This window comes from Arachis stenosperma, chromosome 1 (assembly GCF_014773155.1).
Source record: "Arachis stenosperma cultivar V10309 chromosome 1, arast.V10309.gnm1.PFL2, whole genome shotgun sequence".
NCBI lineage: Eukaryota > Viridiplantae > Streptophyta > Magnoliopsida > Fabales > Fabaceae > Arachis > Arachis stenosperma.
In genome coordinates, this window is record NC_080377.1 from 116,264,278 (window position 1) to 116,280,221 (window position 15,944).

Consider the following 15,944-nt stretch of genomic DNA (forward strand, 5'->3'; position numbering starts at 1 on the left):
AGTATTAGACTACTAGTACTACATTACTAGCTATTACTGAGTCTATTAGATAATAGATAGTTGGTTTTCCATTTTCACTTTTTTCTGTTAAAAATAAATAGTTCTCTTTTTACTAATCTTTAACGTTAATTTTATATGAAATTTATAATTAAAAGTCATTAAATAATTTAAATTTGATTAAATTATTATCTAATAGTTCTTAGCTATCAATTTCACATGAAATAAACTGTATCTAAATTTTTATTTTAAAAAATATATTTATCAATCTTTTAATTGAACATCTAGAATTTATGTTTTAAAAAATCCTCAAAATTCTTTTTTCTATTTTTTGAGAAAATATATTAAATATTTTATTTTTATATTTTTAACTATTTTAAAAATTTATTTATCATTTTTATTTTTAAAAATTATTTTTACCAATAAATAAATTTTCAATACTCTTTTGATAGTTTATGTAGTTTTAACATAAAATATTCATACATTTCTTCTCTTTTCTTTTTTTTCTTTCTTTTTTTCTGTTTTTTTAGTAAAGTATCGTTTTTGTTCCCAACGTTTAGAGTAAATCCCAAAGTTGTTTCTAACTTTCAATCGTCCTATTTAAGTCCCTAACATTTCAAAATTAACTCAATGTTGTCATGCCGTTAGGGATCCGTTAACAGAATTGATAGTGGGACAAAATTGAGACGATTTTGAAACGTTAGGGACTTAAATAGGACGAAAATGTTAGGGACAAAAACGATGCATAAATTACATCTAAATAAATTACACTTAATCACATTACTTTCATTTTAAATAAATTTATTTTTTTATAATTTTATAGAATTTTGATACATTAGAGACAAAAGGTATAATTTATATTTTATTGTATATATATTATTTTTCTCTTTTCTGCAAGTTTATATACTAGTCATTCTATAAACATTTTATGATACCTAAAAATCTTTAAGAGTAAAATATAAAAAAAATTAATTTATTTAAAATGAAAGTAATATAATTAAGTATAATTTACTTAGATGTGATTAAAAAATAATGATGTATAGTAAAAAAATTGATATTATTGAAGGATAAAATTAAAATTTATTTCTACGTATTATTTTTGTCTCCAATTTTTAGTCTCTAACGTTTTAAAATCGTCTCAATTTTGTTCCGCCGTCAATTCTATTAACGGATCCCTAATGGTAGAACAATATTGAGCCAGTTTTAAAATGTTAAAAATTTAAATAAGACGATTAAAACGTTATGACAACTTTAAAACTTACCCTAAATATTAAGACAAAAACGATGCTTAACCCTTTTTTTTTGTCCTGAAATCTTCCTATATCTTATTCCACAAGATGACGTTAATCAATACTCATTATTGGTTTTCTATTAAAGATAAGTGATATATAAACATATCCAATTATTAAAGAGAAGTGAGATATAACTAACTATCAAATAATAACGAAAGTACGAAACATATTTTTTATTTCTTTTAAAAAAAGCTGAAGTTAAGACAAGACAATCAAATGTACCCGTTTTGTTAGCTGGCAGCTAAAATATTTTAAGAGTTACAGTGAGAGAGGAAGGGAAATTTCCTAGGCAGTCATTACGTGGCAACCATGTTCAAACTGAATTCCATAACTACCATAATAAAAGGAGGATAACGTAACGTAATTCTGTTAGCAACTCAAACTTGAACTCATCGTCATCAATGGAAGAAGTAGTGGGATATCTCCCATTGAAGAAGTAATTGGAGACTAACATTGACACGTAAAAGGCTTTTTTCTTTGGGACAAGGCTATAGGCTGGGAAAGCCCAGCCCAACCCAAGAAGCAACGCTTAATACAGAGAAGGCAGAACAAAAGAAACTTCCTATCTCTAAATAAAAAAAATAAATAAATAAACTTCCTATCTGTAAACCAAAAAAAAACCTTCTCTGGCTAAGCGCTATCTTCATGGGCCATGATTTGTAAACCAATGATTTTGAGCCTTTTTTGGAAAAATGTTTGGGGCCATAATGACGTATACTTGAGCCACAATATTCTAAGTAGGGTCAGTCCAAAGTTTGAGGACACAACAATAAACAAAGTTAAAACGCGCTAATGAGCCTTACTTCACATGACATTTATCCTCCTTTCCAAAAAAATAAATAAATAAACTTCCTATCTGCAAACCAAAAATAAAACTTCTCTAGCTAAGTTTGGAGTATCTATGGATTGGATCGTATTCGCAGATGCACAGTAAATATTCGTATCCGATCCAAAAATTACGAATACGATCCGATCCGCAAATTGATCGATCGCAGATATTTGTTCTACATCTGCGTATCTGATTTATGGATCCGCAGATCCGCACAATAATAATTAAAAATAAATAAATATATATATTTGGTATTATATTTACTTGTTTGTATGTTTTAGTGAGTAATTATTATTCATATATTGTATTATTTTATTTTTGTTATTTAAAAATAGTTTGATTAAAAATATTTTAGGAATAAATAAGTTTAAAAGTATAAAAAAATATTTTTATTGAATTTTTTTACATAAAAATATGATTAAAAAGAGAAGGTTTAATTATGCGGATATATCCGATATTTAATCCGATCTGATCCGTACATTTACGGATCGGATCGGATCGAATCTGACACTAAAAAACGCGGATATCATATTCGATCCGATCCAATGAAAATTATACATATCGAATTGAATTTTCGACCATATCTGATCCGATCCGATCCGCAGACACTCCAGGCTAAGCGCTATCTTCATAGCCCATGATTTGTAAACTAATGATTTTGAGCCTTTTTTTGGAAAAATGTTTGGGGCCATAATGACATATACTTGAGCCACAATATTCTATATAGGGTCAGTCCAAAGTTTGAGGACATAACAATAAACAAAGTCAAAATGTGCTAATGAGTCTTACTTCACATGGCATTTTTCTCTCTCCTCATTTTAAAGATTTAGAGTTCAAATCTTAAAGAGTGTAATTGAAAAAAATTGTGATAAAATGTGAGAGGAATGTGTGGATGTGATGTATACTTAGAATTAGGAATTGTTCGTTCTACTGAATTTATATAATAGAAGTATTTTAGTCATTTTTTATAAAAAATAATATTAATTTAGATCAATTTAATATTTGATTCACTATTTTTTTAGTCAAATCAATTTATCTAACTTAATTTTGACAAAAATAATATAATTTAATCGATTATATATATTAAATTTTAATTACTAAAAAATATCTCTAAAAAAAAAGACGTAAAAGCCTTTATCTGAATGACTCATAATAACTAACTTTTTTGCTGTCTAAAAGGAATCACAGGTAAAACTTGTCCATGATTTCGTTGGTGAAGGAGCAATGGAGAACTATCCTCTTCCTTTTTCTCCATCCAATTCTGGAGAATAGGGGATTGGTGTGGACCTTTCCCATTGCTTTTTGTCATTACCAATTAATCAGAGATTTCTTATGTTCCCAAAGACCTAAAACCTATTTAATTAGCAAGAACAGTATATGATTCAGTCTAATCACTTCATATTATTTTATGAGAGATTTAGGAGCTAAATTATTATAAGCAAGTAAAAAGAATATCCCCCAGTATTGGTTCACCCACTACGAATTGAATAATTTCAGCACACGAGTAACACATGGCCTTCGGTTCTCAGAGTGTCACCACACGTGCATTAATCTCCTCACACCCACCCATCCCCATGTCACCATTGATTATCCATTAACCTCAGAAATCGAATAAATTCATAATCCATAAACCCCCCAAAAACCAACACTAAACCACAACCACACACGCGCCATATACCACCTTCACTAACACTAACTCACTTCGCTTCTCCGTTACTTCGAAGAAAGAAAAGTAAAACAATGGTGTCATCATCGTTGTTCAACCCTTCCTTCTCCACTCTCACCCCAAAACCTACTAATCCAACTACCAACAGAAAAAACCGCCTCGCCCCCAACGTAATAGCATGCACCTCATCCACATACGATTCCTCCTCTCCCACCACAAGCACAAACTCTCACCCACCGACGGCGCCGCCGCCAAACCACAGCCACCGCAACGCCGAAGAGAACATCAAGGACGAGGCACGCCGCCACCGCTCGGCTTCCGGTAGCGACAGCCGAGGCTTCACGGCGAGGTACGTTCCCTTCAACGCGGGATTCGACTCGGCGGAATGGTACTCCCTGGATGATATCGTGTACCGTAGCCGCTCTGGCGGGCTGCTTGACGTTCAACACGACATGGAGGCGCTGTCGAGGTTCGACGGTGCGTACTGGCGCTCTCTGTTCGACTCGCGAGTGGGGAAGACTGCGTGGCCGTACGGCTCCGGCGTATGGAGCAAGAAGGAGTGGGTGCTACCGGAGATCGATCCCGACGACATCGTTAGCGCCTTCGAAGGAAACTCCAACCTCTTCTGGGCCGAACGGTTCGGAAAACAGTACCTCTCCATGAACGACCTTTGGGTCAAGCACTGCGGCATCAGCCACACCGGAAGCTTCAAGGACCTGGGCATGACCGTCCTCGTCAGCCAGGTACAACAAAATTAATTTACTCCCAGTTACACCACATAATTTCTACCCTAACTACCCTAACAGCTTCTCAACAACCTAACTAGTTAAGTTAGCTCCAGTTCATTCCAACTGTCAATTACTGAATTCTGCGATGCTGTATTACACTATTATTATTATTATTATCAGGTGAACCGATTGCGCAAGTTGAACCGGACGGTTGTAGGGGTTGGGTGCGCTTCAACAGGTGACACGTCAGCGGCTCTCTCGGCATACTGCGCGGCGGCGGGGATCCCTTCCATCGTGTTCCTTCCCGCGAACAAGATCTCAACGGCGCAACTGGTTCAGCCGATTGCGAACGGCGCGTTGGTTTTGAGCATCGACACCGATTTCGACGGCTGCATGAAGCTGATTCGTGAGATCACTTCAGAGTTACCTATCTACTTGGCGAACTCGCTGAACAGCCTGAGGCTGGAAGGTCAGAAAACCGCCGCTATTGAGATTCTTCAGCAGTTCGATTGGGAGGTTCCCGATTGGGTCATCGTTCCCGGCGGAAACCTAGGGAACATCTACGCCTTCTACAAGGGATTCAAAATGTGCAAGGATTTAGGGCTCGTGGATAGGATCCCAAGGCTCGTTTGCGCTCAAGCCGCGAACGCGAATCCTCTGTACCGGTACTACAAGAGCGGGTGGAAGGAGTTTAAGGCCGTGACCGCGAAATCGACGTTCGCTTCTGCAATACAGATTGGCGATCCGGTTTCTATTGATAGGGCGGTGTTTGCGCTGAGAAATTCGGAGGGGATTGTTGAGGAGGCGAGCGAGGAGGAGCTGATGGATGCCATGGCTCAAGCTGATTCGACGGGTATGTTCATATGTCCGCACACTGGGGTGGCTTTGACGGCGCTGATTAAGCTTCGGAGGAGTGGGGTGATAGGGCCCACTGATCGGACGGTGGTGGTTAGCACTGCCCATGGGTTGAAGTTCACTCAGAGTAAGACTGATTATCATTCTGGTGCTGTTCCTGGGATGGGTCGGTTCGCTAACCCTCCCGTGATGGTCAATCCGGATTTCGGATCCGTGATGGATGTGCTCAGGGGTTTCTTGAAGAGTGACCGCCTAAAGAACAAGTGACTTTGAAAGAATATGCTTATGCAGTTATGCTTACTGGTAAAACTTAGTTTGTGTTGATGGAAAAGTTTTGTAATTTTTGTTAGCAATATTAGGGTCAACAACATTTGTGATTAGTAGCTATCAACTAATTATTAATAATGATTTGATGGTGTGAAGTTGGTCATCCAATGACTTACCTTTTTTTACTGGTTACATACTAGCCAAAATAAAATTGCTGGCTCAAACTTTTCTATTTTTTTTTTCGGAGATAGGTTGTAAGTTTTGTACAAATTTACCCCTTTATTTGAGGGTTTAACTAACCAAGTTAAGTTAGTACCATAGTTATAATTTATTCGTTTGTTTAAATAAGTGTCTCATGTTTATATGTAATAATTTATTGGTTGGTAATAAATTTTTAAATAGAGTTCTGATTTAATTATTAACCTATCGAAGTAAGAGAAATTATAAAAAAAATTGAAGGTTTAACCAGATAATCAATCAATTTCTGAATTCTGAATATCATCATTGACTTTTGTCATATTCATGATATATATGTAAACACAAATTGTGCCTAACAAGTGAAAATTAAGAGAAGTACTAACTGAAGTGAACGAACTTATTATGTAAACGTATCAATTGCTGATTTCTCCCATGTAAACGATAGATTTTTTTATGTTTTATTTTGAGTATATATGGTGATATTGGGAGAATTTTGAAGCTATTTTGGTTACTTTTAGCGGACACTGAAAATTTGCAAGCACGTAAGTCTTTTGGTGTAATTATCAAAGAGAAATTTGAGGTAGTATAGCTGAAATATATATTGTTTTGGAATGTTTTTTAAAACTATTATTACTACTAATCGAGTATTCGAGTTTAAGAGTAGGCAAAAAGAACCAGTTTCAATGATTATTTTAGATTCTTAAAAAATTCTATAGAAGATATTATAAAGATGATAATAATTTTTCATCGATTAACATAATACCTAATAACTCATTTTATGAGTTTAATGGCTACATTATAATTATAATTATTATTCTCTCTAAAGAGGAGGTTATCAAATTGATTATATATTTATCTAAAGGAATGTGACTCAACTTATAATACTACACTAAAATATCAAACAACTAATGAAAAAAGAACTTATTCTTTTAGAATAACTAAACCTAAAAAGTAATTTATACCTTTATAATGGCTGGCATAAGTAAAAAATTTCATAATATTATAACTATATAGTCAAAAAAAAAAAAAACTCTGATATGTCTTCTAACTTAATATTTGAGCGCTAAAAAAGACTCTAAATTATAAGTAAACTATTGGATAACATGTAATAATGCTGGTTAAAATAAACTATTTCCCATGTGCTTTGTTTCCTACATTTTTCCCCGACAAAGAATGGATTTTTATATTCATGTTTTCCACGTTTTGGCTAGTTCTTATTCTATTCCATATGATAGGAAACGTTGACCATTTAGGTGATAATAGTTTTACAACTCCATCCTAGCTACTTACAACTCATCAGGATAAAAGTAGCTGTAGAGCAAGATAGCAAACATTTAAAAATACACTAAAGATGATTGAAAAGTCTGTTAAAAAGTTAAAAATAAAAGATAGTTAAGTCTAAAGAATAATAATAACTGAAAAGAATAGTAGAATGAATAAGGAATACGTTTTTTTTTTTTGTAAAATATACTCAAATTTATTTAATATTTACATTTGTATAATAATTTTTTAATTTATGTTTTTTTTACACAATCTATGTTATTTTTGTTGTTGTTCACAGTATCTCCTAACCCGACAGATTAAAAATTAATTTATCGCAGATCGGAACTCTATTTAAGAGTCTGTTACTAACCAATAAATTACTGTATGTACAAGACAAGATTCAAATCCCCCAATACTTAATCAATCCGAGGTTGGTTCAATCTATGTTTTTTTTTTTTTGTCAATGGATTGGACAACCCTCAATCCTAGGTACCCCAATAAATTGGACAACCTCTAATTTTAAGTACACAACACATTTACACACTTCTCACACATTTATCACATTTTTTCCCTCAAATGTATTCTAGAGTTTGAACTCTTAAATGGGCTAACGGCACATTATTGTCCAAATTCGGAGCATGGGATATTTTTCAATCCTCTAGCCCAAGAAAAAATGTTCACCTTCTAAGTCCCGGGAAAAAAAAAAAAGAAAGGAAATTTTGGTGGGGGAAAATGTTGTTTTTGCGGCGGTTTTGACAGTACAGAACAGCAGAAGGGACGGGGTCGTTAGATCAAAACTCAAAAAGTAAATACTAACAGTAAAAGAAAACCCTAGCCGTTCCCCCACTAAACCCCGGAACCTCGATTTCGGTTAAGGTTGCACAACCGAACCATCGTTCTCTGTTCAGGATTTTTTAGCTTTAGCAGCAACGTTCGTTGGGAGAACGATATGGTTTGGTTTCAATGCGAGGACTGCGGCGACAACCTCAAGAAGCCCAAGTTGGCTGGTCACTTCCGAAGCTGCTCCGCTTATAGGGTTCTTATTCACTTCTATGATTTCATTCAATTTCACATTTACTTCTTTCTTTCTTTTTCATTTACTGTTCATTCATTCATATTCTGCAGTTATCATGCATTGACTGTGGTGAAACTTTTGGCCAAGACACCGTTCAGAACCACACTCAGTGTATGACCGAAGCGGTGCGTCTCTCTTTAGTGCATTTTGAATGATCCTATGTTCTGTTAATTAATGAACTATGAGTATGGCAATCTGATATTCTCTGCCTCCTTGATTTATTTGCAGGAAAAGTATGGTCCAAAGGGGCAAGTCAAGAATGGTGCACCTGCAAAGCCTAACAAGGATGGCAACAAGCAAAAGCCTGATGTTGATATCAATGTTGGTTTGTCCGAACGCCCTCCATGGTTTTGTAGGTATATATACACTATTTCAGTACTTTCTAATATTATTGCAGTTGCTCATAGGCGCTTGTTGCACATTATAGAGTGAAACTTAATGAATATGCTTCCTAGTATTTGTTAAAACAGCTTATTCTGTGTTTAAGAAACTTAAAAATTATGTTAAGAAGTGCTATAAACTTAGCTTGGTGTTGGACTGTTGGTGCCCTTTGATCTTTACTAAGACGAATGCTTTCTTTAGATTTTGTGTTTGCCTTTTTGCTTTGTCCAACTCATTTGAGTATTTGGTTGTGACTTGGCAGTATTTGCAATACACAAGCTACAAGCAAGCAAACACTTCTTCTCCATGCCGATGGGAAGAAACATCGGGCAAAAGCCCGAGCATACCATGCTTCAAAGCAACCCCCACCCCAGACAGACAAATTTGCACCTGATGCTAAGATTGTGTCGGAGGCTGCTCCTAATGAGGCTAGAGACGGCAAAAATGCAGAGCAGCCAAAATTAGAAGAGTCTTCTAAACAAGATAATTTGAAATCAGGGGACGAAATTTCTTCAGCAAAAAAGAGGAAACTTGAAGCGTCGGAGGGTGATCTTATTAAAAAATGCAGGAATGACATTTCTGTTGACACTGGAAATGGAGAAGTTATTCAGGGTGAAGAAGCAGAAGGGAGAGTAGAATCTGCTGTCAAAAATAAAATTAAGTGGAAGAAGCTTATCAAATCAGCTCTGAAATCTGTATGTTCTTTTAACGTTGAAATGACATACTTTATTGTTTTGTGCTTAATTTACCTGTCTTATACTGATCCTATTTGTATATTTTGGGCATAAGATGATCATATAGATATGATGACTTTAAGATTGGACCTAACTAGAGCTTCTACCATGGGCTGTAATGAGCTTGCTCAGGTTTTGCATTTTGTAATCTTGTGGTGTAAATCTAATTTCTTTTTCTATGGCACTTAAATGTGCTTGTGTTTATTTATTTGTGACAGCAACCTGATGGAACTTTGAAGATGAAGAAACTGAAAAAAGTTGTCCTTAAGGCACTGCAGGAATCTGGCGTCGTAGTGGATGAAACTGAGTTCAGTGAGGCACTTCAGCAGAAAGTAAGTTCATCCACTTGATTGTGTTTCCGTTAGTTTGTGTTAAAATGAGATATTAATATGGACTTCCTTATGAAAATTGTGTGCTTACAGATAAACTCCAGCTCTAGATTTGCTGTTGAGGGCAAGTACGTGCAATTGGTGGCCAAAGACTGAACGCATCAACTTATGATTAAGTCCTAGGAGTTTTTTGAGAATCTCTTGCTGCTGGTTCCTTTATGTTTCAAAACATATGGACTGTCGAAGAGAAGTGAAACTTGTATTCATCCCCTCTTTGCCCACATTTTTGTCCTTCCTGAAAAGAACTGTGAGAAGATTCACTATTGTTTTGCTCAGATGTTCAAGATACAGATTTTTTTTTGGATTTAGCAAATAGATACAGAATTTGCAGGATATGCATGTTCTTGATTGTGTGACTTAATGTGAAGATATTCTATTTAATTTTAGGCAAGTTTCAGTCAAGTGATTGTATTAAACACAGCTCTATTATTGCTAGCATCTATTGAAGTTCTGTAAGAGGCTGAGTATGTTTAATCCATTCCATGTCTCACAAATAAGAAGGAACTTCCTTCACCTCCTTTCCAAGCAACATGCCATGTTGGTTTCACGTTTTGAAGCTATCACACAGAATCAATCTTGTTTTCTACCATGGTATTCCTTTTTATCAATGAAAGCTTCCATGTTTTCTTCACCTCACACACTTTCTTTGGTTTCATGAGGATGATACCCGGAAATACCCTTCGTCTTTACATTAGTAGCAATGCACATCAACAAAATTTATTGCACAGTATAACATATACAACAATTTCAGTATCCCATGTGTTACATATATAAAAAAAAAAATTACTAGTAAAAGTTATAGGCAATTCATAAACACTCGTCACATTTCATGTGAGTATAGTATACAGCAATTCACAAAATCATTAAGTCTCAGCTTGCTTAGCTGAATGAATTCTTGCAGTGAATTACTTCACCAACGAGATGCAATCCTTTCTTTTTACATCTATCTATTTTGAAGTTCTCATATACAAATGTCCAATAGTTTAAGATAGACCATCCGGAATTGCTTCTATAATCTATTTGTATTTGCTTCTCAAATTTCATCTTTGCACTTAATTTACACCTGGAAGAACCACCATCTTAACATAAGAATGACTGCTATTATCAGCAATGCTACGGTGCATACTAATGCCTGCAAAGTCAACCACCACGCCAATTTTAGAAAACGGTTAAGCAAATTGAAATACAATAATATGCGATATCTGCATGAAATAGGCAAACAAACAGCTAGGAATAGGTAGAGAGATTACAGCAATTGCAGAAGCTCCAAGACCTGCCCTTTCCCTAGGATCCTTCTTATAGTGATTTCCAAAATAGAGGATTGTCGCATAAAACCACATCGGTGGGCATAGGAATCCGAAAAGGAATCTGCAACATAACAAACGACGCCATGAGACGAGATCAATAAATCAGCAAAGACAGTTGATAGAGTTACTTACGAGAACCATCCAACTCCGCATCCGAAAAATGGAAGGGGTTTATCATAAAGTCCCGTTTGGTAGTCCTCTGTATCTCTAATTAACGAATACTTTCCCTTTCCATGGCCTGCAGCATCTATTGCTTGTCCTGCCATGAACATAAAGTTGCCAAGATTTCAGGCAAAAGAAGCATTGATTTGCAGAGTAAAGTTCATAAAACTCTGTTTCAAGGAAATTGGGGGCCTGAGGTTGAATCTAAAGCACAATGGGTATATGAAGGGCTTTGTCTAGGCCAGTAGCCCAGTAGAATTGAAATAGTAATTATGTGCCACTGGAAAACGCCATTTGAACAGAGAATGTTGCTGTCAACAATCACACAGGAACTAATTCTTTATGTCTATGATATAACAGATGCAAAGGAAAATGTAGGTAGCATTAACTACCAAATTTGTTTCATTTTCAACAGTTAGAAGTAATATGGTAGGATAACTTCTGCAGTAATTATGTCCCTTGCTGGCTTGCTGCACTCATATACCTAAATAAAAAAATGAATAAAAATGACTGGCATCCAATGGAGCCATCAGCATGCTAATTTGCTTTCCAACAAAATGAAAAATCCAATTTTATATAAAGGTTCAATTATGGTAAATGGCAAGAGTAAATTATACTACATAAAAACTTGGAAAGAAATGGTGAAGCCATTAGAAACAGACTTTTCTTTACAAGGTATATTGACATATCTTTTATATTGGTACCTCTAAATATTGAATAATTTCTCGCAGATGGCCTCAAAAGCTTATCCGAGACAGATCTCACTAATTCCACATTGTTTTTCAAATCAACTGTCTCTTGCATCCTAGCATCTGAAACACCAAATGAAATCCATGGGAAGTAAGTGCATTGAGCTGATAGTCTCTTCTTGAGGTCCAAATTGCCCTATTTATATCAGGAATGCAATTCTATCTCATAGTGTGAAGTCTCCAAGCATATCAACTTTCAAGTTATAGGTGACAAAACTTGTTCTTATGAGAATACACATCTTCATATACAAATTTGTTAGATGAAGGATTTCTTCTGAATTTAAAACGTGTTCCACCCAACAAACAAAAATTCAATTCATATTATCTTATTAAATTCTAGAACTGCTTATATTAGAAAATTAATTTCTCTGTTTGAAAAAGGATATAAAAGATATGACAGGATGTTGCCAATATTGGAAAGATGAAACATATACTTAAAGCACAATTTCTAATAAGCATATGCAGTTGTATTTATATTCATAGTATATCAACAATAATGTTTTAGTACCTTTATCCATGGGTAGTGTAGTTAAGTTCACACTGTCAGTTCCTCCAGCTGTTTACTCAAACTACCTGTTTTCGCGAAAATACAACATGCTAAGATAAAATCATGATTTCTCTGAGACTAGAATGTCTCTGTTTAGAACCAGATAATTGAATAGCAAATGTAGCTCATGCAAGGTATATGCTAAATGTATTTGAGGACTTTGGATCTCAGAAGTACTAGATTCAACAAATATGCATGTGCAGCAATTCAAGAACTTGAAGACTCCTAAGCATCCCATATTCTGCAAAATTTCTGATATTTCATATGAACCATATGTTTATACCATTGCAAAACATGTTAAATACATGTATCTTTTCAGATTTTCCGTTGTTCCAAGGAACCACAAAATTCTTCTTCCACATCTGAACTATAACATATTACAAAAAAACCACCTATGCTCTTTGGTTTGGTTTGGTTAGAAGCAGTAGCAATTACATTAAGTATGAGACTTAGGCATTTGAAGTAGCTACACTATTCACTATCCTCCTCAAAAACCACAAGCTTGTTATTTAAGATACTAATCATGCATTGTATAACAAAGGATATTGTTTATCAAAGCTGGAAAGTTTCAGCATACAGCTGGTAATAACATCTCCCAAATCCAAATTTAGAATTTTCAGGTCACATAAATAACCAAAAAGAATTCTATTACACATGCATCTTTGTCTTTGATTTGACAATACATGTAATAACATACCAAAATAAGTAATGAGCAAACAAAAAAATCTGAATCTACAGCAATCATCAACAAAGAAAAGTCTTACATAGTTACATATGTAAAATTTTAATAATAATTTCAAAAAAAAAATTCTGCATCAGAAGGAAAAATTGGAAAAACCCATCAGAAAAAGGTAACAGAGAATTAAAGCATTAAACAACAACAGGAAATTGGAAAAGGAAAAGATTAAAGAGGCACTGGCCTTCGATGGAGGAAGAAGGAGTCTCAGTTGTTGAAAATATCTAAGAAAAAAGAGAGGAACTTTGCGTTATTCAACATAAAAAGCAATTGCTGCTTCCTCTACAATTCATCTGTTTATGGATCAAAGAGACCCTCTTTCAAAATTAACTATTGAAAGCTCAACAGAATTGACTTGAGTTCTTCTCTGTCCTATCTTGAGTTAATACTTAATATGAATATGGAAATTAATAAAAAACTAAAGGAAAACTACCAAAAGTACCCATAAAGTTTACGAACGCTGACAAAAATACCCATAAACTAAGGAAATTAATGATGTACCCATGGAAGATGAGTTCCGTATGACAAAAGTATCCAAATTCTAATTTTTTGTTTTTTTTAATAAAATTCCCAAACTATCCCCACCCTCAACCTCAACTCACTTTTTTAATCTTCCATAACTCAAAATGCACCTTTAAAACTTGCTATGGAATCCAAAACTACTCCTACAACAGATGAAATGAACCTTTTATGGTGGAAATTTTGAATAATAACGCAATAGAGGATTGTAGCGCCGAGATTAACAAAAGAATCAATCAATACCGATGAAGAATCAGAGAAAGAATCATAAATGAATAGTTTTTAATCGTTTCATTTATTTTTTCCTTTTTTTTCTTAATTTGAGGGCTTTCTTTGTGTGAAGGGATTGGCGAAAAAAATGGAAAAGAGTTCATCATACTAAATTTATCTGCTAGGAATCGGTCGAAGTCCTCTACCACCACCACCACCACCACCACCATTGATTTTGGCCTGGTCTATTATAGGAGTAGTTTTAGACTCCATGACAAAGGTTTTAAAGGTACAAGTTGGGTTATGGAAGGTTGAAAAAGTGAGTTGAGGTTGAGAGTGAGGGTAGTTTGGAAATTTTATTAAAAAATTAACAAAAAAATTAGGGTTTAGATACTTTTGTCATACAAACCCCATCTTCCATGGGTACATCATTAATTTCCTTAGTTTATGGGTACTTTTGTCAGCGTTCGTAAACTTCATGGGTATTTTTGGTAATTTTTCCAAAACTAAAACAAGAAAAAAAGGTCACTTTATAAACAGGAAACTAATATTTACTTTAATTTTATTTTTTTCTCCAAATGATCGAGTTGATCTTCAGTTTTTTACGCAGATTCCTTGGGTGCTTCAGGCCTGGTTTGGTAGCTTGTTAAAGCTGGTATTTGAAAAAAAAAGTTTTTTTTATAATGGTTATATTTAATAAATTAATAAATTGTAATAAAAGTAATTTTTTATAGGTGTAAATTATATTGATTGTATTCAATAAAATTTGTACAATTTAAAATAATTTTAATAATCATAAATATAATAAAAAATTGATATATTATTAAATTTTGTCATTTTAATAAATACTAGTGCTAGTAGTTGTGAATTTTATTTTTCATCTTCGCCCTTTCGGAAGTATTTAATTTAAAAATCTTGTATAGTTTTGTTTTATTGTATATTTTATTTGGATAAATTTGTATAAAAGTTGGTGACAAGTAACATAAATTTTTTTTAAAATAAAGTAAGAGTTTCTTTTTAAAAAAGGTTATAGTATATAATTGAAAAATACTAAAGGATAAGCAAATTTTATTATTGGTGGTAAGTAGTTAGTTAATGATATTTAAAAATATGTAGGGTGTTTAAAGTTCATCCGATCTAATTCAATTCAAATCGAAAATCTATTAAAATCACACTAATTTGAATTTAATTAGATTTTATTTTTTATAAACCGCTAGATCGGATCGAATTTGGATCTACTTTTCATAACCGATCAAATCCAATTCAAATCGCACAATGTATTATAATATTATTATTTTATTATTATATTTATAATTATACTTATAATATGTTCAATTTGTTATATATTTTTATATTATTCATATATTATTATTATTTAATAAATATTTTATGTTTAAAATGTTATTTATTTATTTAGTTTAACTAACCTATAATTTTATTTCTATTGTTATATTAGTGTTAGCTTTTTAAGATATTGTTGAGATTTATTATGTCATTATTGATTAGTTCAAATTTGGTTTTGAGACTTGTTAGATCTATTTAATTTTTTTAATTTACAAAACCATAAATCCAATCCAATCCAAACTGCTTAAAATTGGACCGGATTGAATTTTTTTTTAAATCATCCAATCCAAACTACACCGCAAGTAAAATTAGTGTTTAAATAGAATTAATTTTTGACTCAAAATCGATCTAAACCATACTGTGAACACCCTTAAAAATATGAATTAAAAGTATATTATTAAATAAAAAAAATAAATTAATAACTAAAAATATTGACAAAAATAATAAATTTCTTGAATTTTTTCTTGTATATAGTTTGTTTTCCTGAAAGGAAAAAAGTGATCGACTCAACATAATATTCCACCTAAATATTGAGATATGATAAAAAAATAAATAAATAATAAGTACTAACTCTACTTTATTTATCAGTTAGTCTTTTCATTCATTTATCAATGTAATAAATAAATATTATGATCACAACAACATACATTATGCGAAATAAAATAAATCAAATTCTCCCCTATATAAATGTCCACA

The 15,944-nt window shown here is 33.3% G+C and overlaps 3 protein-coding genes across 4 annotated transcripts; 2 read left to right on the forward strand and 1 right to left on the reverse strand.

Annotated features, from left to right (window-relative positions):
* The first annotated feature begins 3,739 nt into the window (after positions 1 to 3,739).
* Positions 3,740 to 5,826, forward strand: LOC130976702 (threonine synthase 1, chloroplastic-like). The gene is made up of 2 exons (XM_057901624.1): positions 3,740 to 4,527; positions 4,693 to 5,826. Exons 1-2 carry the CDS (start codon positions 3,859 to 3,861, stop codon positions 5,632 to 5,634), a joined length of 1,611 nt encoding a protein of 536 aa, XP_057757607.1. The 5' UTR covers positions 3,740 to 3,858; the 3' UTR covers positions 5,635 to 5,826.
* A 2,009-nt stretch (positions 5,827 to 7,835) lies between these two features.
* LOC130936069 (UBP1-associated proteins 1C) lies at positions 7,836 to 10,152 on the forward strand. Of its 2 annotated transcripts, none has more exons than XR_009068049.1 (6): positions 7,836 to 8,131; positions 8,221 to 8,295; positions 8,399 to 8,526; positions 8,814 to 9,246; positions 9,341 to 9,417; positions 9,504 to 9,617. XR_009068049.1 is itself a non-coding variant. In XM_057866050.1 (6 exons), exons 1-6 carry the CDS (start codon positions 8,045 to 8,047, stop codon positions 9,768 to 9,770), a joined length of 900 nt encoding a protein of 299 aa, XP_057722033.1. In that variant the 5' UTR covers positions 7,838 to 8,044; the 3' UTR covers positions 9,771 to 10,152. The 2 variants fall into 2 exon arrangements, 1 of the variants encoding a protein (XP_057722033.1); XM_057866050.1 differs by lacking the exon at positions 9,341 to 9,417 and adding an exon at positions 9,708 to 10,152 and having other exon boundaries at positions 7,838 to 8,131.
* A 223-nt stretch (positions 10,153 to 10,375) lies between these two features.
* On the reverse strand, positions 10,376 to 13,554 carry LOC130936080 (uncharacterized). Its single transcript, XM_057866064.1, has 6 exons — positions 13,360 to 13,554; positions 12,401 to 12,465; positions 11,848 to 11,955; positions 11,114 to 11,240; positions 10,925 to 11,042; positions 10,376 to 10,806 (listed from the first exon to the last, which is right to left on the reverse strand). Exons 2-6 carry the CDS (start codon positions 12,408 to 12,410, stop codon positions 10,732 to 10,734), a joined length of 438 nt encoding a protein of 145 aa, XP_057722047.1. The 5' UTR covers positions 12,411 to 12,465; positions 13,360 to 13,554; the 3' UTR covers positions 10,376 to 10,731.
* Positions 13,555 to 15,944: the final 2,390 nt, after the last annotated feature.